The 27,034-nt window shown below is 40.4% G+C and overlaps 1 protein-coding gene across 2 annotated transcripts in view; it reads left to right on the top strand.

The window, feature by feature from the left end:
- Window positions 1-521: 521 nt before the first annotated feature.
- Window positions 522-27,034, top strand: part of pcsk2 (proprotein convertase subtilisin/kexin type 2) — an 87,164-nt gene continuing 60,651 nt past the window's right edge. Inside the window, exons 1-5 of one of the 2 annotated variants that reach the window (XM_079842538.1) lie at window positions 522-889; window positions 4,598-4,702; window positions 16,950-17,063; window positions 17,451-17,559; window positions 19,272-19,309. In XM_079842538.1, the coding sequence (XP_079698664.1) occupies window positions 710-889; window positions 4,598-4,702; window positions 16,950-17,063; window positions 17,451-17,559; window positions 19,272-19,309 (546 nt within the window). In that variant the 5' untranslated portion in view covers window positions 522-709. The remainder of the gene's footprint in view (window positions 890-4,597; window positions 4,703-16,949; window positions 17,064-17,450; window positions 17,560-19,271; window positions 19,310-27,034) is intronic. The other variant, XR_013818411.1, reaches the window with a different exon arrangement.

Here is a 27,034-nt window from a genome sequence, read left to right on the forward strand (position 1 = left end):
GACTCCTCTAGACCCCTGAAGGTGTGCTGTGGTATCTACTCCTTTTTTAAGGTGCTTTATCATAATTATTTATTATTTTTTATTATTAGCGCTTGACAGGAACGGTCCTCATTCAAAAATAAATAAAAAGTGAGAATAATGATCACAAGTTAACCCAGATAAAAACAATTAAAAAAAAGAAACTGTAGTTTACATTTACAATCAAATATAGGTCTATAGATTACAATATGAGCGAGTTCAAATAAACACATCTTAATAAACACTTTTGCACGGTGAAATGTGCTATTTAAGCGCTTTAACACAAATACGAGCTGCATTTGTTTTAAGGAACGCGTCTAAATGATGTTCTTTATGGATCCCCGAGTCGGATGTCGGATGGAGGAATTCTCCAGGGTGCTGAAAGTACACACTTCATCCACACTACCGAGGGAGGAGAGAGGCGATCGGCCACACCCGCTTCAGCTTATTGGGCATCTTTCCGTGGAACGTCACATGCAAAACAGCCACACGTTTATGCCGATGAATTATAGATTAAAGGGAGGCTGAACATGCAGATGCGGTCCCACACACACACACACACACACACACACATGCACCGATGACTGAGGAGAGAGATGCGTCCTGACGAGCCGTGCTGAAGCGACCTCCGTTTGACAGCGTTCACTCACAGACAGAAGAGCAAACACACACACACACACACACTCACACGATGCGTGGATTCCTCCGAGATGGGACAGCGCTGGCTCTCGTGCTCAATGCTTTGGTGCTCATCGCTGCAGCAGAAGAGGAGCTGATCTTCACCAATCATTATCTGGTCCAGCTGCACGAGGGGGCGACGGGAGATGCTCAGCAACTTGCCCTGGAGCATGGCTTCGGGAGTGCGAGGCAGGCAAGTGACTGTCGGGCTGGTGCATGCATGTTTGCATCAGGCACAAAGGCAGCTTTTTATGATCATGCAATACTATAGAAGCATATGCACCAATCGTGCACATCCGAGTACATGGTGTTCTTGTTTACAACAGAAACAAAGCAACTGGAATGAAGTGATATTCATTCTGCAGAAGTTGACAGGTGCACCCATTCACAAAGTCCTGCTTTTAATGGTCGTTTTCCTTCAGAAATCCTAAAGGAATGTGCACTCCGACTGGAGCTGACAAAAGAAGAATACTTGAAATGTGCAAATAATACAACTTGAAAACAGGAATCCAGTAGGATTTTATTTCATTCTTGGAGGGCATATTTAGATGCAAATTATGATTCTGCTCATATTGCATTGATATTTGTAATATACAATTATGCAGGTGATTGTGAAAACATTACGCAACTGAATCACATCATTTGCTGTAATATTCATATAAAAAACAAAACATTAACCCGGCAAATCTGCTGAAAATAGCACGTCTTGTTATTATACAACTAAAAATTATAACAGCATAATCAAAATAACACTTTCCTTAAAGATTTGATCTATAATGCATTATATTCGTGATGTATGTTATAATGCATTATATCTTTTCATAAATAATTGTAACCAAAGTTAAAACGAATTCACAGATAATACTTTCTAAATGTGTATTATAATGTATTATGGCTACATTATTCAATGCATTTCAAGGTGCAATTAATGCATTCAAAATACTTTTATAATGTATTGTACTATAAAGGCTAAATACTGTATAATGTAATGAGGAGCAGTAAGAAAATGACCATAAACATGTCTTTCATCCGACATCCCAATGTTTATTTATTGCGTCTCCATAAAGAGCCATTTATCACAGAACAGAGACTTGATTAGCTTGACAGATCAGCCTTGTCAAATGTCCGAACATCACTGGTGTGGAACAGAGCTTCACGTGCGGCCATGCATCGCAATAACACCTTTCAACTTATTATCATTCGTGTGGCTTCTTGAGAGAGAGAGAGAGAGAGAGAGAGAGAGAGATTTTATCCTTCTTATTCATGCACTCTTTGTCTGAACCAATGAATGATGCAATTCACTGCTTACTCTGCACATTGATAAACAATTCTGTGGTGAAGCTTCTATTAGTGTTTCTGGAGAGACTTTATTTTGCTTTAATTTCTTGATCAGAATTTCCCAATCACAGCTTGCCTTGCAAGACGCTTAAAGGGATAATTCCCCCAAAGATGAAAATGACCCTATGATTTACTCGCCCTCAAGTAACCCTAGGTGTAAATTACATAATTCTTTCAGACGAACACAATCATAGTTATATCAATAAATATCCTGGCTCTTCCAGGCTTTATAATGGCGGTGAATGGGAGTGATTTTGAAGCAAAAAAATATATAAACAATGTTTGAATTCCACGGTGAAGCTTCTATTAGTGTTACTGGATAGACTTTATTTTACTTCAACTCCTTGATCAGAATTTCCCAATAACAGCTTGCTTTGCAAGACGCTTAAAGGGATAGTTCCCCCAAAGATGAAAATGACCCCATGATTTACTCGCCCTCAAGTCACCCTAGGTGTAAATTACATTATTCTTTCAGACAAACATAATCAGAGTTATATTAATAAATATCCTGGCTCTTCCAAGCTTTATAATGGCAATGAATGGGAGTGATTTTGAAACAAAAAAAGCATATCCATATATAAACAATGTTTGAATTCTGCGGTGAAGCCTCTATTCGTGTTTCTGGAGAGACTTTATTTTACTTCAACTCCTTGATCAGAATTTTCTTGCAAGAAATCCTTGCAAGCTTGCCTTGCAAGACTCTTAAAGGGATAGTTCACCAAAAATGAAGATTATCCCATGATTTACTCGCCCTCAAGTCATCCTAGGTGTGTATGACATTCTTCTTTCAGACGAACACAATCAGAGTTATATTTTTAAAAAATGCAGCGGCTATTTACACTAAGTGAAAATAGCGATATATTCTTTACACCATGTAAAAGTAGCAGTTCTTTGCAATGTGTGTAAATAGTAATTACATGCAATTTATACTTTATTTTGACAGATACACACTATCTGTCAAACAATACTCTGTATTGTTATATTAACAGCATGCAATAATAACACAGAGTGTAAATGATTGTATTTATTAAAATGATTAAATGGATGCCGCCTTAATGGGACAATAAATCCCCCCCTACACCGACCCATAACCCTACCTAATAAATGCTTTTATGATTATTAAACATTTTGTTAGGCACTTTATTTCCACTTTTACAACATTTTCTTCATTTTAATTAAAAGTAAATGCCTTTTCGATGTGATGTGTGATGGGAAAAAAGAGAAGAGTGAGCTCTGCAAAACCAAGATCTTAAAGCCTTACGCTTTACTGACTAGACCACTGAAAACATTGAAAAATTAGCAATTTTTTAAATCTTGTTTTTCCCAACCAGGCATTGTTAGACAGAGCTAGTGTGAATAGCACTTGCAAACAAGCCGCGCTATTTGCACTTGGTGTAAATAGACACTCCGCCAAAAAAACATCCTGGCTCTTCCCAGCTTTATAATGCGAGTGAATGGGGGGTGAGATTTTGAAGCCCAAAAAACACATCCATCCATCATAAATGTAATCCATACAGCTCCAGGGGGTTAATAAAGGAGAAAAATATCCATATTTATAACTTTATAAACTATTATCACTGGCTTTCGGTAACGGTCGAACGCATTATTAACCCCGGGAGCCGTATGGATTACTTTTATGATGGAGGGATACACTTTTTGGGGCTTTAAAATCTCACCCCTCATTCACTGCCATTATAAAGCTGGGAAGAGCCAGGACATTCTTTAATATAACTCTATTACTAATTGTGTTCGGCTGAAAGAAGAAAGTCATAGAAGGATGGCTTGAGGGTGAACTATCCCTTTAAGAACAAGATTCAAATGAACAACGAGATATTGTGGGAAGGGGGATATAAATTATGGTGTAATTTACAACAAGATAGCCGAGTTAAAATGAAAAATGTAGTTTAGATGTAGTGTTTCAGAGCCATTAAGAGCGGGTTTTACATTTGGAAGGATGCAACTGGATCTGATTTGTAGCAGACTGACATTTTAATATTCTCTTATCAAACTGTATGAGTTCTTAATATTTCAAGTTAAGTGCAATGAACATGCTTTTGTAGTGCAACTCAATCTTGGAGTTTATCATGAAAAATAATGCCACATATTTCCCCAATGTTCTCTTATTATGATTTACAGTGAATATGTATTAGTTGGTGTCACCAAGACAAAGTTTTGTAGATCGATGTAAGCCAATAAAGTTCTTGCCTGATGATCAAAAAGTGTCAGTTTATGAGATAAAGTTCATATCATATGATCATTTCTGTGGGGAGCATTAGTGGTATTGATTCTGACTCATATCTTACTTTAAATGCAAATATTGCATGCACAAACAAGCATCATTTCTAGGCAAATTTCAACACATTTTAATGCAGATGAGTGTCAGTTTATGAATTCACATGAACAACAGAGCGGGATGAAATATTGGCACTCTGTAATTTGACCTTTGAAAACAGAGCATTATCATTACATTAAATCAATCATCTCAAGTGCATCTGCTGGGTATGCTTTATTCCACACTTCTTAAGAGGCCAAACTCTTCTAACAAAAACTTGTTTCATTTCAGCTTCCTTTCGCTGAGGGGCTGTTTCATTTCTACCCGCGGGAAATCCCTAAAACCCGGAGGAAACGCAGCCTTCACCACCTCCACCGCCTGGCGAAGGATCACCGGGTAAGACCAGGATCTCACAGTGTGTTTGTTCCCATAGAAACTAGCCCAGGCATTGGAAAACAATAGCTAATCTGATGCCAGATCGTTCGTTTGTGAGAGTTAAAGGCTAACGTGTCAATCAAGTTTTTGGCTTGATGTTTGATTGTCATTTTATCAGGTATTATGCCATTATGCTTACTTTGTTTGAACAGACTGCACTTTCTGTTTAGAGCTGAGACTACTATTTCATACAAAAAATTATTTTGCTCTAAATGAAGCATAGATGGATTTATGAGACAGGAAACGTGAAGATTTCCATCTGTAAGATTTAAGCCTATAATCCTGTGAGGCGGTACGGCACCAGTTTGCACTCGCATGAGAGGACCTGTTCAGTTTCTGCACTTTTAATAACTAAACAGCTATTAATGTTCAATTGTGGGTTTCAATCGGGCTTGGAGAGTTGAATTATTTATTAGTCTGTTCATCAGGGCTGAACCTCTCAAAAGCATCGCTCCGGCTGGGGTTTGTTAACTCATCCGCTGGCATAAAATGTTTCCCAGATCCACATCAACTTATTGATTGTTTGCAAAGATCTTCAAAACATGAAGATGCATTAAATGGGAACTATTATGCCACTTTTTACAAGAGTGTGTATGTGAAGTTTCAGCTCAGAATACCCCACAGATCATGTTTTATAGCATGTTAAAATTGTCACTTTTTGGGGGGTGAGCAAAAACGCAGCATTTTTCTGTGTGTTCCTTTAAATGCAAATTAGCTGGTGCTCCCCGCCCCCTTTCATGAAGAGGGCGGAGCTTAAAAAGCTCATGCTCTGGCATACCGGCAACAACAAAACCGGTCAATCTCACGCACTAAAAATGTCATAAACTGTCCGTAGCGGTGTTCAGACTGTACTGTGCGTAATAAATGCGCGTTTATGAATTACGCAGACGGTGAGCTTCTCACTCAGGGGTGTGTCTATGCTAACAGGGCAGATCGTCACCGGATGTGGGCGGGGCTTCTCCCTACAATGACATCATTGTAGGGGAGAATCTGAACTAGCGCGTTTGAAGAGACTGCTTTTGATTTATGGGAATTATAAACAAATGAGTGAGTGTATTTTTACCATTATAGGATAGTTGTTCTCTCACACTGTTAACACATCGGTGTTCAAGCACCTTATAAAAGTGAATTTTGCATAATAGGTCCCCTTTAAATTAAGTTATTGCTGGTGAAAGCTTCTTTGGACATCAGGCGAACAAACTGATTTCTACTTGATTCACGTAAACGGTCATAATCTGAATCTGGCGTATTTCATGTCAAATAAGAAATAATGCATGCTGGGACTTTTAGGAATTGTAGATAAAATCAAGTCCCGCCTCCAACCGTTTGGCTAACACCCGCTCTTCACCATCCAATCATGGTGATGAATAAAACCAAGTCCGCATTTTTTCCTCATTGATTATCTTGTTCTGCAATACATCACATTGTGGAAGTGAAATGTATTAAGAACAGTGGGTACTTCTTTTGAGTTCACGACTGCTAAAAACGTATATGTGTGTAGCAGAGGTGTCAAGTAACGAAGTACAAATACTTCGTTACCTTACTTAAGTAGAAATTTTGAGTATCTATACTTTACTGGAGTAATTATTTTTCAGCCTACTTTTTACTTCTACTCCTTACATTTTCAAGCAATTATCTGTACTTTCTACTCCTTACATTTTATAAAAAGCCTCGTTACTCCTATTCCATTTCGGCATGTTTTCATTCTGGCTTGTCATAAAAAAAAAAAAAAACTATCCAGACAAATCGCGCCATCCGGACAGAGTGAATTTGATTGTGGTTGGATGAGAAGGATAAACACAAACCATTCCGACACCCTATTGGGCTGTAAGCGATCAATTACGCCTGCACCTGCACAAATCACACACCATGAGCCAGATAGGGCGGGTCCTCGCGACGAGCACGCACTTTCAGCCAATCAGCGATCAGCAGGCAGACGTGCTCAGCCTCATTCATGACTTTAGCCGGGGTTTTAGCGCGATAACTACAGTGATCGCTATGCCAGTGGCATAAATATACAGTAAGTTGTATCTACAGTAAAGAGTGGGAGAGTGACTCAACTCTCAAACGTGAATTACACCTGTGACTCGAAGACTCTTTATAAATATAACTGTGACTCCTGTCCATCATCATATACACACTTAGGACACCTGACTGCAACTAGCAACCCCTACAGCTGCCATTTTGACTGTGCTAAGTGCATGTGCAATGTACTTCACGAAAGACATACTGTAGTTTTGTCAAAGCAAAGTGCAACACAAGGGTAAGCGCATTGTTATTTATTTGTTGACGGATTATTGTACAGTATAAATGAATTACGCATTTTGACATTGGTGTGTGCATTAACGTGTGAAATGCCTGTTAATTACATAGCTTTTTCCAATCTCTATATTGGTCACTTTTTGCAAGTAAATTGGCTTCTTACTGTTGACATTGAAAATCTTGTGTTTTTCTAAGGGATTGCTGTTTTGACAGTTTCTACCTGGACATATAGTCATATTTGAACCATTGTACTGGGATTTTTTTTTTTTAATCATCAATGTTATGCTTTAAGGAGATAAAATGGTAACTTACTTATCAACATTGATTGGTATGGCAATAAAATAATATCACATTATTTTGGCAGTTAAAGTTTTGGGTTTTTTTCTTGGAGTGACTAGTTGCCTATAAGTATTGTAAGAGGTGCAAAATTGTTATCAATAACCAGGCATGTTATCAATAACCATTTTTAAAAATTATATATATAAATGTACATTTGGTGAGGTTTTTGGGCTGGAAATTGTTGACCCAATCTGTCCACACTGATCACACATTCAAAAAATGGTTATTGATAACATGCCTCTGAATTTTGACTTTTTGCACCTTTACAATATTTATAGGCAACTAGTCATCAAATCTTCCACTCCATGAAACACGTTAATGCTCAGTAGTACACAATATGGTTCTTTAATGTATTTGCATTGTCCTAAAATGCATTCATTTTCAATGGGAATATATGCGGCTGAAACGCGTAGCCAAGTGCATCTAAAAATGTTCAACATTAACTTTTTAATATAACATTATAGTCATTATGGCCTTCAGAAAAATGTTTTTTTGAGGAGGTGGGGTATGCACTGTGGCGCGGCCTAATCTTTTGTCCTTAAAGGGATACTTCACCCAAAAATGAAAATTCTGTCATCATTTACTCACCCTCAAGTTGTTCCAAACCTGTATGAGTTTTTGTTCTGAAGATATTTTGAAGAATGTTTGTAACCAAGCAGATAGAGCAACCATTGACTGCCATAGTAGGGGAAAATGCTATGGCAGTCAATGGTTGCATATAATCTGCTTGGTTACAAAAATTCTTCAATCTTCAGAACAAAGAAACTCATACAGGTTTGGAACAATTTGAGTAAATTATGACAGAATTTTCATTTTTGGGTGAACTACCCCTTTAATGGCATTTTTTCCCCTTACATTACTTTTACTTTTATACTTTAAGTAGTTTTGAAACCAGTTACTTTTACACTTTTACTTGAGTAAAAAGCTTGAGTTGATACTTCAACTTCTACAGAAGTCTTTTTAAACCCCAGTATCTATACTTCTACCTGAGTAATGAATGCGAATACTTTTGACACCTCTGGTGTGTAGTATGAATGTTGCTCAGTTGCCATTCACAAATCCTCTCCCGTGGCCTCATGGGATAGTAAAGTGTCCATTGTATGCACACTTCAGAATCTCACAGGAAGCCGTAGGTCATCCGGGCCTATTTGTCTACTCTTTTATGAGTCAATTCAGACATACCTCTTTTGTCACACTGTTTTTCTCCTACTATATAGCAGGGAAGTGTGTGATCTTGGATGCAGACAGTGTTTTATGTTTAATTCAATTCACTTTAAATAAGAAACCAATCACTAATGCCTCTGTTTTTCTGTGTCTGTTTCCTTCTATCGCATGGATGATATCTCTGAAAACTTCCCCACTTAGAGTTTTGATTCAATTAGACTCCGTTCCACCGACCAATAAACCATTGGGTAATAAATTCAGAAGTGACAGTCCCATCACATTCCATCCATTCATCATCTTGACAAATGACACACGTCTCATTAACAGACTTTAGCTCAGCGGGTCTCAGCCGATGGCCACAACCTGGAAACGGACAGCAGGGGAAAAACATTCGCAAACGCAAACAACAAATCTTACTTATCGTAAGAGCATGAGGCTTATCGACTTTTTCTAAAGCGAAGAAAATGCTTGCAATATTGTTGTTGACGTCAAAGGTTTTGTGTCCAGTCAAACTCTACTGTATTTTGGGGAAAATTATCAGAATTTAGCCAGTGGTAACTTGCAATTGTTATCTTAAGTAGCTATTACCTGATTTAATGCAATGCATAAAAATTAAGGTTTGGGGTATAAATCAATGTATTTAGGTGTGTTCAGACAGACAGCTGTAAACAAAACTACACAAAGTAAAGGAACATATGACGCAGACTACATTAAATACAGGTTTATTTCAATGAGAATAATTCTTATGTTGGTTTGTTCCAATCCCAGCGTGTTTTCGGATGCGATTTGCATGAAACCATTGAAAGAGAGTCATTTAGAAACCCAAATGTACAGCCTTGCTGCATTGGTTTTGAATATTGTTGGGCCTATGCAGTTTGATTTTAAGGACATTTCTGTTTAAGTGGTGACCCAACATTGTTCAAAACTAATATCCTGGAGCAAAAGCATGGATTCACCTCAACTTTAGACGCTCATTCATATTGAAGCAAAAAGTCTTCGAATGACCCTGGAAGGCCCTTCAGAATCGATGCAGAAGAATGAAGGGGAGGTTTCTCCATCGCCACAATCATTTTCAGCTCAAGTGTTGTGACAGAGCGCTGTGTATTGATCTGTTTCCTGTTTTTGTGCTCTGCTCATTCACACTCTCCTCTCAGGTTGTTTACACTGAGGCACTGGTAATATTTGCTTTGCTCTTCATTTGGACGGTCTCTCCCTTTCCGTCCTGCTCAGATGTTGCATAACACCGTTCTTCGTTATTCTGCTGAACGTCGACACACAATTTTACTTCTGTAATCGGACATATTTCCAATGCAAGTTACATTTAAATAAAGAATTACAAAGATGACATGAGCTAAAAATAAGGGTTTTTTAATTGGGATTTGTGGTTCTATGATGAAATATGATTTCATTGCACAAAAAGTAGAAAAGGATTCTTGGTTTTTGGGTTTAATTTTGGTTCTCCTCGAAACCCCCCTTTTGTAAGCTTTATTGTTAAGAGTGTAGGGAACTGTTCAATTCTATCTCATCTGGGTTTTGGGTTTTAATTCAACAATGCTACAGGAGCAATTATAACACACTTCACCTTTAAAGACACGTTTAAATATGAATGACTCTTTTGAACTTTATGGACAAAATTAAGAAGGATTTTTATGCAAAGCTACCTCTGAAACTGTATTTTCTTTAGGGAATGCAAATCTGCACTGCTTGATTTTTCTCTTGGATTAATCATTTCAACTTCTCATTTGAAAGTCTCTTCGGATAAAGCAGTCTTCCAAATGAATAAATGCATTAAAATATAATTGCATATGAAGATCTGGCTGCAAAGGGAAAGGATAGTGTTCAGGGTGATGCACATATGAAGCGGACGGTGCCATTTTGAGAAGCAGCAACATCTGAGTCACGAGTATGTCAGATGCGAGGAGATAAGACAGGCTGTGCTGAGCGCAGTCCCACAGGAAACGGGGAACAGAGATGAACGAGAGAGAGAAGCAGACAGGGTTAAGAACATATGCCTGAATCTGTCCTCGGCATTATGTTCCCTTAATCAGGAAACATCATTCTAATGTTTTTTAAGGATCAGAAATGGTATAACACAATGCAACTGATTGCGAAAATAGTAAATGAAAGGTAATGTGTCCTTCAAAATTGTTCTGCAAATTACGTGAATTTTTACAATAGACCGAACCGACCCATAAACCCCGTGAAGCCAATTTAATCCTTGTACCTGTCACTTTCCCATCTTTCGGCTCAAATCCGAGCAACTCAATTATCATGTCCTTGAATCTAGTTCCCGGTAGAGATAGATTCTCTTGTCATCTTTTGAAGAAAGAAGCGCATGAATAGAATACAGATTTGTACTATGACTAAAATCCCGAATCACAGTATGAGTAATTTTTATAAGAGTAATATCATGATATACATTTTCCCCTGGAAATTGAATAATGTGGTACTGGCAATTTGTGGATAAACCAGTGATTTAAATATTTTACAAATGAAAGGTTCATTTCATTTGATTATTTTAACTTTTTATTTAGAAATTAATGGATGCATATTCAATTGTTAAGATTTTTCATAACAAATTGAGTTAAAACAATATTCAAAACAGTAAATTAATTATAACGAGAATTATATCAATAATTCAGACACTACATTCTGACTGACTTCTGTCTTAATTTTACAAACCCAAAATAAAACAGGTTCTCAGGAAACTCGGATATCAAAAACATGATCAGAACATCCAACTTAATGCGATGAAGATTCGAACAAAGACACATGCTGCGTCCCAATTCGCCTACTTATACTACGTCCTAAATGTATGTACTCTTTTTGTGAAGAAAAAGTAAATACTTTTGAGTGTGTAGCAGAAGAGTATGCAAGCTTTGGGACATACTACTTAGTCATCTTTAACGGACTCTGTTGCTTAGTTACAAGCATCCCGTCACCGTTTAAACTGCCCTGTCAATCATCGTCACAGTTCAAATCCTCCACATTCAATTTAATTTCCTACCGTATCGGAGAGAAATGTAATAGCTTTTAACACTTTTTATCCGCGTTTGTAGTTCTAATCGAATCCTCGTCCATCTCGCAATGGGTTGTATCAGCCGTTTGAGTGCGCATCGATCTGCACTTCGAATTATGACCGGAAATAGTAGACCATCTGGGAATCTTTGGAATACTCTTTTCAACATACTACGATTTGGGACATACTAATTCTTTTTTCAAATACTTTTTAGTACGGATAGTATGCGAATTGGGACGCAGCGTAAAAGAAAAAAGGCTCATTATATACTAACACAAACCACTGAACAGAATGAGTGACAGGTGCAGTGCATTAAACAATCAATGAATAACCATGAAAACAAGACACTAGTGCAGGCAACAGAAGAGTGCAAAATCAACTAAGAATACAACTCAAACAAAACTCAAATTCAGACATAACATGACATTATCCCCCCTTCAAAGAGGTGCATCCAGGCGTCTTAAACATATTCCAACAGAGGAGGCTGGGAGGGGGCATAGGAGGAGGACAAGGAGCAGGGAGAACGGATCACCAATGACCAGGGACGAGATGACGGCGGGAGGAGGAGTGACCCCTAACAGAGCCATCTGGAAGCAGGAACTGATGGAGGGAGGAGCCATAGTGTAGAGCCGACTGACTGAGGTGATCCCCGTGGAGCTGAAGTGCTGAAACTCCAGGGCAACGGCGCTAAACTGGAGGGCCGAGGTGGAACCACGGGCTCACAGAACCAAGATGGAGGCGGGGACTCAGATAAGACAACAGTGGAGTCGGAGAGAAGGAAGAGCCCGGTGGAGCCAAAGGGGTGGAGGATCGAGGCACAGCCAGAGAACCGGAAGTCCGTGGCACAACCAGGGGGATGACTGGCCAAGGTGAAGCCGGAAGGACGAGGGAGCCCGGCGGAGCTTTGGGGATCACGGGCCACAGTGGAGCCGAGAGAGTGTGAAGCCAAGGTGGAGCCAAAGGGTTGACAGGGTGAAGTGAAGTCCGGGGCTCGAAGGCTTGAGGTGGAGCCAGGGAATCGACACACCTAGGCGGAGCTAGCGAGCTGGAAGCCCAAGGCGGCCAAGGAGCCAAAGGGCTGAAGTGGAGACGGGCCTGCGGTGGGCTCGTTTGTGCTCCGCTTGGGGTGTGGCTGCGAGTGCAGCATGTGCTGTGTAGATTGTGGCCGCTGACAATGAATAATCCTCCTCACTCTCACTGATGGTGAAGAGGGATCCGCAATGTAATAGCACCCATGAACGTCCCTCGAGTACCATCTCCTGCCCAGAAAAACACACACAGGCTGATGTTGTCGTAGTAGATGAGATGGAGAAGTCCTGTTTGTGTTCCTTAAGGGAATGTTCCCCCTTGGAGAGGAGGAGGATCTGTATGCCGTTAGATCCGTTTTCAGTGTTCAGTCTTTCTGTCACAGTCGGTCGACGTGGAGATGAAATAAAGCTGGATCTTTTTTGCAAACTCAAAATGAAACAAAGGTTCTCAGGAAACTCAAAAACATGAACAGAACAGCCAACTTGGGACCAGATTTACTAAACTCTGCAAATTAGCATGAGAACACAATTCCAGAAAATGCGTAATCTACTGACGACATGCAAATTAAAGAACACAGACACAGCCGGATAATTTTCATACTGACCAACACAATCTACCAAGAGCAGCGCAAATTAGCATCGGTTTAAGACATGCTTTTTTTGGGTGGTAAATAATGCCGCAAATACCAGTAAATTGACGAGCGCAAACCTTAGTAAATCACCTTGCATGATTAATTTAAATACGCCCCTCCCATAAATACTGCTTCTGAAAGGGAAACTCCTGCAAATGCAAATGCAATAAGATCAGCGGCCAAATTAACCCTGACCAAGCCTTTCAGCGCTAATTCATCACTGCGTGTCTTTAGTAAATCCTGACAGTAGTTTTTAATGCCCAAAGATGGTTTGCGCTAGTGCTGGGCGGTATGACCAAATATTTATATAACAGTATTTTTCAAAATTATATCGGTTTTGCGGTATATGACGGTATTTTTGTCCCCTATGCAACCATATTTTCTACTGATTGAGAGAGGAAATACTGCAGGAGATTGACCAGAATGCCCTGTTTTACTGTCATGACGAGTGAATATTGTAGAGAAACCCCACACTAGAGTTAATACAGGTTTACAAAGCCCCACAAAATGATCATGGGCGGAGACAACAACCAATAAAACACTCATTACAGACACATGAATATTAAAATATGACCATGGAGATAGAAAAAAAAAGAGTTGAGGGCACCGTAAGCATTTTAAAAATCTAACCCTGTATAACAACAAATTGCCAAAACGAGGAAAGAACATTTAAAAGGTCTAATGGTATTTTCAATACATTAAGAGTACTACAGTCTCTGAACAAATGACACACGTCAGTTTAACACAGAAAGAATAAAGCAGTTACATTTTTGGCCATTCTTCTTTGAATTGTCAGTCTATTTATTAACTTACATCGTTTTCTGTGTATCAGAATAACCCATCATGTCATCGCGGTCGTGATCAGACGTATAGTTCAGTGTCCTTTGCATAACGTTACATTTCATTTGAAGAAGGCGTGATGAAATATGACAACAGCACATCAGTTGAATTAAGTTACTTGACAAGGCCGCTGAATTGACATTTTTGTAGTCTGCATTATTACTTTTAATCATCTCTTTTAAGATATTAAATACATTAAGCCCAATCTCAAGTCATATTTATCTATAATGCATTTGAAATAACATAATATTTTATACATACTTGTACTGCCACATGGTTCGGCATCTGTGAAGATCTTTCCAAATGGGAAGATTCACATTTTTTCTGAATAATGTCCTGGATGATTTGAGTATCTTAGCGTGACCCTTATTTGCACCAGTACTGGTGATATGTTGTCTATATTCGTTGATTTGAATGACTCTGAGTGGGAGTGGCATGTGTTGATTTACTGGTGCAGTGGATCGATAGGGTCAAGGAGCTCTGACCTCTCATGGGTTTCCAACAACACCACTGAGGGTTATTCATACCCTTGCGGACAGCTTTGTGGTTTTCATTGTTAGCGTTTTAGTCTTGGTAATGAAATGAAATGGACGTAAAGGTGCAAAGTAACAATTTGCCGCAAATTGTGCTGATTTAAAGTTTTATTCCAACATGAACGTGAACAGATTTTTCACAAAATGTTACTGCATAATATGTGCCCTTGATATTTTTATTTAAAACATTATTTTATTATGCATTAGTTATAAATATAAGTAAATGAACTATGTTTCATCCTTTTGCTTGAAGATGTAAAGTTTATATACAGTACTGTGCAGTGATATAAACAATTACAAGGTGAATAGGTGTTTTTATCAGAATGCAGAACCAGAACTATATGTTTCATAATAGATTCTCTGTTCTCTAATCTGTGTGTTCTCTAATCTGTTTACACGTGGCGCTACAACCAAGATCAAAATGTAAATTAGGAAGCAAAATGGCAGTGAAAATGAAAAATGCTGATTTGATGCTAGCATCTGTGTTGTCTGGAGGGCCGGTCTGAGCCGCCATCAAAGCGCTCTTTGAAACGGAGTGCAGACTTTGATCTGTTTTGTCTTTATTTCGGGAGCGAGCGCTCATGTAAATGTGAGAGCGTAATTGGGGGTTTCTTTGTCTGAGAGGCATGGCTGACGTCATGCTTTGGTAGTGATGGGCTTCGGGGGGTTTCTGCTGCTGTTGAGGTGAAGGGTCTCGCTGTGAAGCTTTTTTAGTGTGCTGGTTTAAAGGACAGCCGTCCAACCATGAGTAATCCTGCACTTTCAGACTCTGCTCTGCTGTTTGTGCCTACTGATAAGACTTCACCAGGTCACCAGCAGATGTTGTGTTTTGGACGCTTTTGAAGGCTTTTTAACTCACTTAGAGACTTTAGATACAACTTAAAGTTAGGGTAGGCCATTTTTGGCGAGGCTAGCAATAGCGAGCTAACTTTAAAAGCATAAGATCCCACCCTTCCTTCAGAGCATCTTCAAAACACATGAACGCTGCACAGTCTGCAAAACGTTAAACTACCATAATGTCTCAAAGCACATAACGTTACAATAATAATGAGCATAAACAACTTAAAGAGCGCTGGACCACCTGACTGCTGCAGATTCATTTCAGCGTTGATAGTGTTGACATTGGACGGACATTTTATGGTCCTTCGCCTTCCACAGACGATACATACATATAAATACTTATAGACCAATTAACTTAGTGATTGCTAACTTATATATTGCCACTTTATACGTGTTTTTAAAGGGGATTATGATTTTACTTTTGTAACATTAGTGAGTGTGTAGTGTCGCTGTTTGAGCATAAACAACATCTGCAAAGTTACGACGTTCAAAGTTCAAAGCAAAGGGAGATATTTTATTTTACAGAAATGGCTTTTTAAGGACTACAACAAACATCTGGGAGGGACTACAACGAGCTTCTTCTAGTGACATCACTAACCCTAAAATTTACATAAACCCCGCCCCTGGGACCATGTTGAGAAGAGGAAGAGCTGTTGTAGTCGAGCACATTTGGGAGTCGCTCAAGCTGTCGTACGTCTTTCACATTTATTGATACAGTACGAACACAAATGCAAAACCATGTCATAAAGCAAGATTACAATATAAGTTATAACCGTAATTAAACTAAACTATCCCTGTTCTCTCTTCATCACACACCAGCGCTTTATAGGTTATCATGACAGAATATGCTAATCAATGACTTGAAGATCGTTAACTCATAAATTCATCAACTATCCCTTCAGAAACGTCCTGTCTTGAGTCTCTCCATCATTGTCCGACTCCGGTTTGAACATAAAAGGCTGAACAGTTTCAGTGTGTGTCTGCGTGAGGTGATCTGAGCTGCTAACACGAGCTCTTGAAGCTCCGCCCTCTTCTTGAAAGGGGGCGGGGAGCAGCAGCTCATTTGCTTTTAAAGGGACACACAAAAATGGCACGTTTTTGCTCACCCTCAAAAAGTGACAATTTTAATTAATTTACTTATATTAAATCTATGATTTAATTATTAAATGCAATTATTCAAACAATTTTTTATTTTGAAAATGTATCAGCAAATGTTGAAAATAATTAATTCATGCAGTAGGTGTTGTTTAATTCAAGTTGTCACCTTTATTTTTAGCGCTTTATACAACAATAATAAACAGGGAAATAACAGAATCGAATATGAGACACAATCAAATTTTGTTTGTTGGTTCAGCTATAAAGTCATCATCATTGTTAGTTCATGTTAAATAATGTATTTAACTAAAATAAACCTTAAAGTGTTACAATAAGCAAAAAGGTGCATATGGCCATGCTATGTTATGATTACACTCTTCTTCCTTATTGCTAAGCACAGGATTTATCTGCTGTAACACAGTATTCAATGTAAGTTGCCTTTGCTTTGTTTTCCAGGTGAAAAATGTGTTTCCTCAGGAGGGTTTTGGTCGTCAAAAGAGGGGCTACAGAGATATCAGCAACTTTGACGTCAATATGACTGACCCGCTTTTCACCAAGCAGTGGTATCTCGTAAGTAATTATTGTTCATAACGTCTTCATTTTATTTGACCTTCAAGCATTGGAACTGATTGTATTGCATTAGTCGGGATCGCTGATGACTCTTCATTTAAACGATTTTCCTCATTAGCCATCGCCGTCAACAATGGTGCATGAGCCAGCGTCGAAATATGCTGATATCTTTATTTCTCCAGGGCTTATCGTGACATCCCTGTCTGTTTTGCAGAGGAGAACATTCTTTAATTTAGTTTGTTATTTATAAACTCCTCAGCAGGGTTGCAGCGAAGTGTAATATCTGTGTGACATTTATTTTCCCTTCTGCGCCCATCCCTCATAACATGTCATTTTCAGTGCGCCGGGTGCTCAGCTCGTGTGACGCTTTCGCTCTTGTTTGATTAGATAAATACAGGCCAAGCGGATGGGACCCCAGGGCTGGACCTCAACGTGGCAGAAGCCTGGAACTTGGGCTTCACTGGCAAAGGTGTGACCATCGCCATCATGGACGACGGTGAGAACAGTTATATATGACTTAAAGTGCCCCTATTATGCTTTATTGGACATTTCCTTTCATTTAGTGTGTAATACAGCTGATCAAAGTGCAGAACAATTATCAGTTAATGTATTCCAAAAGAAAGAAGTGATTCTGAACTGAAACGAGTCATCAGTGATTATTGATAATGCCCGCCTCTGGTCTTGATTGGCTGAAGCATTGGCTGCATAATGCTCTTAGCCCCTCCCTCAAACACTGTAGTTTAAACTACTTTGCATAATGCTCACCTCTGGTCTTGATTGGCTGAACAGCGTCTCTTAGCCCCGCCCTCACACAGTGTAGTTATAACTAACTTGCATAATGCCCGCCTCTGATCTTGATTGGCTGAACAACATCTCTTTGCCCCGCCCTCACTCACTGTAGTTGTAACAAATTTGCATAATGCCTGCCTCTGGTCTTGATTGGCTGAACCGCGTCTCTTAGCCCCGCCCTCACACACTGTAGTTGTAACTAATTTGCATAATGCCCGCCTCTGGTCTTGATTGGCTGAACAGCGTCTCTTAGCCCCACCCTCACACACCTTAGTTGTAACTAATTTGCATAATGTCCGCCTCTGGTCTTGATGGGCTGAACAGCGTCTCTTAGCCCCGCCCGCACACACTGTAGTTGTTACTAATTTGCATAATGCCTGAGTCTGGACTTGATTGGCTGAACAGCGTCTCTTAGCCCCACCCTCACACAGTGTAGTTGTTACTAACTTGCATAATGTCCGCCTCTGGTCTTGATTGGCTGAACAGCGTCTCTTAGCCCCGCCCGCACACACTGTAGTTGTTACTAATTTGCATAATACCTGAGTCTGGACTTGATTGGCTGAACAGCGTCTCTTAGCCCCGTCCTCACACACTGTAACTGTACCTAATTTGCATAATGCCTGACTTTGTTCTTGATTGGCTGAACAGCGTCTCTTAGCCCCGCCCTCACTCACTGTAGTTGTAACTAATTTGCATAATGTCCGCATTTTGTCTTGATTGGCTGAACAGCGTCTCTTAGCCCCGCCCTCACACACTGTAGTTGTTACTAATGTGCATAATGCCTGAGTCTGGACTTGATTGGCTGAACAGCGTCTCTTAGCCCCGCCCTCACACACTGTAGTTGTTACTAATGTGCATAATGCATGAGTCTGGACTTGACTGGCTGAACAGCGTCTGTTAGCCCCGCCCTCACACACTGTAACTGTACCTAATTTGCATAATGCCTGACTCTGTTCTTGATTGGCTGAACAGCGTCTCTTAGCCCCGCCCTCACTCACTGTAGTCGTCTCTGAGAATGGTAGAGTTTGGTTGGTGTTGGTCATGTGGAGAAGATGCTGTTTTCTGCTGAGATTGAGACGGTCAAACCCACGCCATCGTTACTGTTTGTATCGCTGTGTGTCAAGAGCTGAGCGTTTGCTTTCTGACCAATCAGAGCAGAGCAGCTCTCAGAGAGGCGGGGTTTAGAGAGACTGAATCATTGATGGAAGCGTTTCAGACACGGAGAGAAAAGAGCAGATGTTGATGATATTATGAGAAAAAATATTGACCTTGGATGAATGTAAACCTGTTGCAGGAGACTGTGGAACAAATAGCGTAATGGAGCACTTTAAAGGCTTGATAATGTTCAGTATTGTTAGCAAATTTCCTCATGTAAAGATTGAATGCTCAGTAACATACTATTTTGACATCCCCTTGCAGGTATTGATTATCTACATCCAGATCTCGCCTCAAATTACGTAAGTACTCCCCCCACATTTAATCCTCATATTTAATATTTATATAATATGTGAAGTAAATATTGTAAACACTTTACAATGAGGTCAACTTTTACTCAAGTTACTGTAGTAAACACTGCTCAAAGGTATCACTCTTTACAACGTCGGACACATAACGGTTATTCATTTGATTAGCCTTTGACTTGACTACATTATCAAACCGGATTTTTAAGACTGTCTTTGGTTCACTGCAGTTTTAAAGGGAAAATACTCAGCAATGGTGTTGACGGATGAATTTGCACATGGTTTGTCTTAAAGCATATTAAAAACACCACGTAGACACATAAACAACTTGACTTTAATAAAAATACAACAGTTCATTGTTAGCTCATGTCAGCTCAAATCCATGAAATAATATTAACAGATACAACAGTTGCACTTTATTTTACCTAAAAAAGTACTGGGTAAGATAATGTAGCTACATGCGTTAAGGTTAGGTTTCAAGGTTGGTTTAGGGTTATTATTACCTAGTTATTACAGTTGTTTTAAGTAATATAATATAGTTCATAGAATGTACATTAGAAATAGGACTGTAAAATAAAGTGCTACCTACACAAATTATGATTAATTTTGAAATTAATAAATGCTATTTTTCATTGTTAGTTCATGTTAACTAATGGAACTTTGTTGTAACTTGTACTGTCCAAAAATAGTTATTGCTGCGTGGTTATTTAATCGAATGCCCGGCAAACATGATTTTATTATCAAATACAGTTAGCATGACTCACATTTGGTCATGCCACACACATACAGCTAGAGTTCCTCTCATACGTCTAGAACTCGTCTAGTGGCAGATTAACCGCAGATTAACTCGCTAACCCAGTAAACTCCTCTGTGGCAAAATAATACGTTGTTTTTAATTTCTCAGTCTAATTAATATTTAATGTTCATGCGGATTGAGAAACAGTACAGCATGTAGACAGTGGACTAAATCCAGTGTATGGCAATGATCCCTGTTGTAAAGGTTTGCAAAGACAGGCTATCTTTTCTTCAAACAGATGACACATTTGCATCCTGTGCGCAATTAAATATGCAGCTAATGGTTGAGTTCGCTTCCCCGCTGAGATGGGATTTTGCTGCACCTTGGCAATTAAGAAATACTGCCACACATCATACATCAGTGCCTTACTTGCATGCATAGATCTCTTTCCTGTGTCTCTCAGAAGAGATGTACTATTTTCTGTCTGCCTGTCCTTCACGACTTTCGATAAAAAAGGCTGGTGTGGACTTGCTAAAATACTCTTACAGTGTTTCCTGCACTTATAGCGGCAGTGTCAAGGCAAAGGCAATGATGTTTTAGTAATGATGTTTAGAGTTGTGAGCTTTTCAGTCTGAATTGAATGTGATGAAAGAATGATTTGGTGCCATAAAACAATACAACATCTATAAATAGTTAATGCATTTTCCTTTTGTGCTGTCTTTACCAGATGCACGCAGCAACAAACACATTCATGAACGAATGACTCTTATGAACTAGTTATTTTTAGTGAATCTTAAACCTGTAAAGCCTATTATATCATAATTGATACAATAATTTATAAGGCCCCCAAATCGGTGGTTCTCAAAGAGGGGTCCGGGACCAATAGCCAGGGGGTCCGCAAAATAATTTGCTAGGCTACCATATTTTCCAGACTATGTTGCATTTTTGTATAATCTGAAACATGCTGGGCAAAATATATGGGCTTTTTTAGATCTTTAGATCTAATGGACGAAATAAGCTCAAGCAATTTACATATGAATGCATCTGGAGATGACAGAGAAACACACGGAGGGCATCCTTTAGATTCTGCTCTGACAGACTCAAGACCAGCCGAACGCTGTGAGCGAGTGTTAGAGATCAGGAATTGAAAGAGAACATTGAGATTGGGACGTTTTTCCTCTTCAAACCAAACTTGGGTCTTCAGCCGACAAAGTTTAAATCCCGTCTGGCTAGTACGCGTCCCATAATGTTTAGCATTAGGTTAGTAGGAGGAGGCTAGGTGGTCTTTTGTGGCTGTTCGAACTAATTCGACCACATGAGCATTTACACTACGAAAGCAATCTGGTCGAATGCCTTTTCAACTACCTCTAGAAGTGGTCGAAAGTGGACAAGCTCAAAAATTTTTAGACCCTGTTTACTCCTGTATTTAGCATCGTCCACTTGTGATCTGATCGACCAAAAGTATCTTAATACCAGGTGTAAACAGGGCCTTACACGGCCTAATGCATTTAAAGTCAAATAAGCAAAACGTAGAAACTTAGTTAACGTAGACAATAATTATTGTTAAAAAAAAACACGTTAGATTTTGGTTTATAGAAATTGTCTGTGGGTTACATATGTAACCTGGTTCCCTGAGAAGATGGGTTATTGTGCATATGGCGTGCTTCAGCGTGCTCCGGAATCAAGTGTTAACATGAGCCAATACTATTGGCCATGGACAAAGTCAGGTGACGTTGTGTAGTATGTGACTACATCCATAAAATGGCACCCGCAAATTACGTCACCAGATTCATTTGTGTGAAGAAGTCGCACAAGTATACTTGAAGTATGGCAACGCGACACAGCATCTTGTTCCCTTATCAGGGAACCAGGTTACATATGTAACCCTAAGACATTACCTTTCATGGGAACTTCGATGCTGGGTCGTTGCGTTGACGCTATGGAAACATTAATACCCACGCCGTCATACTGAGAGGATGCCTGAATGATAGGTTGTGAAAAGTATACACAAGCATAAACCAGTAGTAAAAGGATTGAATCAACCCAAAACTATTTGCAATCCTGGATTTACATCCACATCCACACTATAAAACCTAATGAATGTGTGCGGAGAGGACCTGCCTCAGCACAAACATCCTGCAAAGGCGTTCCTCTTGAAGCAGCCACACTTGAATAGAATAGGCTCTGATGCCTACCACGTGCCTCGTAGGCAAGAGAAATCACATCCGAAACCCAATGCAATATAGTCTGTTTGATAGCAGCAAAGCCTTGGTTGTGCCCCCCAAAGAGTTGATTGGTCCAGCCTCTCCAGGTCCAACGAGTCAAACAGTGGATGGGAGAAAGCTTGAAGAATAACAGGATGAAATGAAGATGAAGGCACCTTTGGAACACAATCCAGCCTAGGGTGCAATATCACCTTTTCCAGTCCAGGGGCAAAATCAAGACAGGAGGAGGTTACTGAAAAGCCCTGCAAGTCTCCTATCCTTTTAAGAGAAAACTACCTCGAGAGTCAGAAACTTCTCTCCAAAAGATTCCAAAGTTTTAAAGGGAACATCCAACAACCCTTCCAATACAATAGAAAGATCCCATGAAGAAACTTGTGGTCTGCAGATACGCCGGATTTGTCTGGCACAGCGCAAGGGGGATATGAGGATATGTCTCACTACAGAAGCCCCATTAATGTGAATTTGGCAGCCACATATACCTTCAGGGTAACAGGGGTCAGCCCTGCTGAGAGACGCTCTTGTAAAAACTCCATCAATGAACCAACCGGGCAGTCGACTGGATTAAGGTGATGCTGTTCACACCTTGAAGCAAAGAAACGACTTAAGAGCATACATAAATAAAAAATAACGGCTGCAAAGACTCCCTCATTGGGAAGGGAACATGCTCTATGGCCCGTTTGTCCAGGAGTGACTATAGCTCCTGGGTTAGCAATGACATCTGCTCTGGCTTCACCGTAGTGGGGAGCATGTCATTGAAACAAGGAGGGTGAGATTTGAACTGAATTCTGTAGCCGTATTCTATAGTCTGCAGAACCCAAAGAGAGACGTTCGGTAGAAGTGGTATTTGCGAGTGAAGTCGGGGCAGAAACCCCGCTGTAAACCGCCACTTCACCAAACACCAGAGATGGCGAGGTTGAGAGAGAGATAGGCATTTGTAGGTAGGTACCACTTTCTCTCCCTCGAAGAGGCTCGCCAGTAAGGACTTGGCATCAGGATTTGTTTTTTCTTGGCCACTCGGGAAGCAATGAAAGACCTGAGGTCTGCCCTTGACCCAGACGGCTGAGACTGTGTATGGTGCCTGGGCCCCCAGTCCTTAAGGTGATGATTCATGGGGCAACTTTTTGAGCGATGTTGCTTGGGAAAATTGCCCCGTGTATCATTACCTTTAGAGAACTAGTCCATTGCCCTAATTAGTTGCCCTGTGTCTCACTTGGTTGCCCGTTGACTGCAACATTGCTCAAAAAGTTGCCCTGTGTATCATCACTTTTATGGATGGAAGGTCAAGGCCGTAGGCTGCTGGACCCGCCGAGGGATGAACTGCTGGAAAGCCTCAGATTGCTTCTTCACGAGATATGGATCCAGCAGAAAAGATTTATCTTTTTCCTTGATCCCTGACAGGTTTAGCCTCAGGTGCCTCTCCGTATCTACCATGGTTGCCATTGAACGGCCAATAGTGTGGGCCATCTGTTTGGTAACCCGAAGAGACAGGTCTGTGGCTCGGCGGAGCTCTTTAACCGCGTTAGGGCCAAGGCCCTCACCGGTATTCAGTTCTTTCAGCAGGTCAGCCTGGTAGGATTGTAATACCACCATGGTGTGCAGGGAACCATCAACCAGTGCTGATGTTATTCAGCATGGCATGGTAGGCAAGGCAGGCTTTTTCAAAGATGATGCCGAAGTAGGAGACAGATAGCCACAAATGTCTCCTGTGGCATCGATTTATACCTCACAATAGCCGAACAGTCTGATGTCACGGGTTGTGAACATGGGCAGAATAAAGGGATTTCCACAATCTTGCGATCTGATTTTGGAGGTCGGGAAAGTTCCGTTTCAGTGGCTGGGCTTGACCACTCATAAGGAAATGCTCATCCAGTTTACTATGAAGTGCTTCCCTCTTTTGATCGGGCCACTCGATGCTTAACTTTTCCACCGCTCGAATCTAACAGCTGCACCTGATTGGAAACCTCCCTCTACGTCCAACTCTTTGAAGCTATACTTAGCAGAAGGCAGGTCCTCGTCTGCAGAGCGAGCTTCCAAATATAGAGAAGTACATGTTACCTTAGTGTCAACACAATGACGCAGTGTCGAAGTTCCCTCAAGGGAACTTCACGAATTCACATTTACAAATGAATCAGATAGAATGAATGGTATGCGTATTTGCTGTGCTGTCCGAGGAGAGGGCTCCGAGCTCGGTATTTGGCCTGAACCCAGAGTACTCCCCCCGTATCTCGGGTTTAGGAGTAACCAGGTGAGAGTGAGGAAGACGGGGTGGTGGAGGGATGCTGCAAAACTTGTTGAGGAACATTGGTAAGTTGACTGGGTATGATCCTCCACTTGTGCTGATTGGGTAGACATGTTGATTACTGATTGCTGACAGCTGGTTGGAATGACATGATGATTAGATAGATCATTTGAACGTGCTCCACGTGCAAACATCATATGTCACAAGCCCCTTTCACACAGTGCGCTGATCCTGGAAAATTGACGTAAAATTGCCAGAGTGCCTTCTGTGTGAATGCAAACACATCCCGGGATTGATTCTGGGATTGATCACGGGATGGGGACCTGGTTACATTGGCGGAACGTGCCCTGTGTGAACAAAAGGCATGCTCAATGCTGTGCCGTAGTGATGATGCTGAAGCTGAGATTGTTCGCCAGCTTAGTGAAGTGGTACGTGATGTGCTACTTTATGATTGAATCAGAAAAAAAAATGCACAATTGTGGTTTCTCGAAAGAGACATTACACGTCACATCGATGTCACGTGTCTTTACGGGATCTTTATGGGATATTTTTGAACGCACAGATTCCAGAAAATGACTGGCAGTGTGAATGAACCAAAATTAAACATTTATGGACAAATCCCAGGACACATAATATCCAGAATCTCAATGTTAAAGGGACCACAGCAACATTGGCTCAGCCAATGGTGTGAGATTGGGATGGGAATATCTGTTTGACTTACCAGCTGAAAACATTACTAAAAAAGTGTTGTTGTTGTTGTTGTTGTTGTATAGATTTATTGTTTAGTATATACAGTATTTATTGTGGAAGTTCTTGTCAGTGAAAATCCTGATGGAAACGAAATGGGAGTCGGAACCAGAATTCCATCCCTCACAAATGCTTCTCTGCCAGTGAAATAGAGCTGTTATTGTTTTGAGACCTGCTGTGCTCTGTGAGCCGCAGGAGCCGTGAATGTGCACCGCAGATGAGTTTTAACCCAAAAATAACCTGGGTTTGACTGCGGAGGGGGATGATGCTGCTGCACGCTCCGCTCGTCTGATGTCTCCAACCGGGCCCAGCTGAAGCATAATTCACCATGTCCTCCCCTGCTACTGTTTTATTTAGCATCAATTCCTCCCCGTTTCTCACCATAAGCTCTGTGTGACTTCAGCAGAACTATACTCGCTGAAAGACTGAATGTAAACGTTTGTTGTTTTTGTGTGAGTGTGTGTGTGCGCCTAAAGTGAATGAGGTTAAAAATAGATTCAGAATAATTTGCCTAATAAGGACTAATGTGGGATGAGGAGTGAATTAGCATAATGGTTTGAAGGATTTTTTTCGACAGGGGACTGGATTTAATTCATCGCTTGCTAACTGCGGTCTCCAGGCGGCAGCCAAATGGAGCCTTGCCAAAGAGCAGACCGCATCTCTCTCAGCTGCTGCTGACTTCAGTGTGCTTTATGTGTATCTTTCAACGTGCTTTCCTCTATGGTGTTCGGTTTCCATGGTGATTAAAATGATGTCATACACACACAAGGGTTTTAGAGCATTTATAACTTTGACCTCATATATATAGCATGAGTGGAAATATTAGTCTTATTTTATACAGTGCATACAAAGATGGTTTCCCTTTGAATGACGTTTATTTTTCTGACCCAATTTGCAGAATTGTTTTTTCTTGAAATTTATTTTAAGCTTGAACTCACTTAATTTTGATACGTTTTTCAAAAAACAAACATGAGGCCCTATCATACACCCCATGCAATATGACACCTGACGCAGTTCTCATGTTCATGTTCAGCTCCTCGTTGTTTAAATATCAAATGCACTGCTCATCTGTTCATCCATGGGCGTTTGGTCTGAACACCAGGTGTGATCAGGAGCATTGCTGGAGCTGCTATTGGAGGAACTGAAAACCACTGACCATTGACCAACACACACCTGCTCTAAAGTCAATAGTGCAGCATTTGTGTGTTATTTAAAGGGTGTGTTTGTAATATGAGCCTATAGGTGGAGCACAATGCGCGTACACTCTGATTATTAAACACAGAGACGCACAGGAGCACACACACATCTTTAAATATTTTAAATAAAAGGATTCCTCTCTGGAGAAGTGTTTTGGCTTTTAAAGGGAAAGGGAGATGAGAGTCTGATTGGTTTATTGCACGTTACGCCTAAAACACACCCACGAGGGACAACCCTTTTGGACCATGCGCCAGATGCGTTGACAGTTTATCCCGTTGTTAAACTAGCAAAAGTGAATTCGGACACACTCTAAAGGCCTTTGCACATTGAGTCCGAATGCGTTTTTTCGTATTCGTGATCCGAAAAATTCGTCACGCACAGAGACCTTGCACACTGAGTCCGATGCGTATTAATGAATGCGTTACGGAAAAAAAAACGCAACAAAATACAAAATGCCGTAGTGAGGATGATTTTTTTTGGTCCACTCTCGTCTTAAAAAGAAAGAGGAAATAATGGGTCCATCATCCACTCCTGCGATCGCGTAGAGAGGAAGGAGAGTTCCACCTCCTTATCAAGGA

Source organism: Gobio gobio (assembly GCF_949357685.1).
Source record: "Gobio gobio genome assembly, chromosome: 18".
Taxonomy (NCBI): domain Eukaryota; kingdom Metazoa; phylum Chordata; class Actinopteri; order Cypriniformes; family Gobionidae; genus Gobio; species Gobio gobio.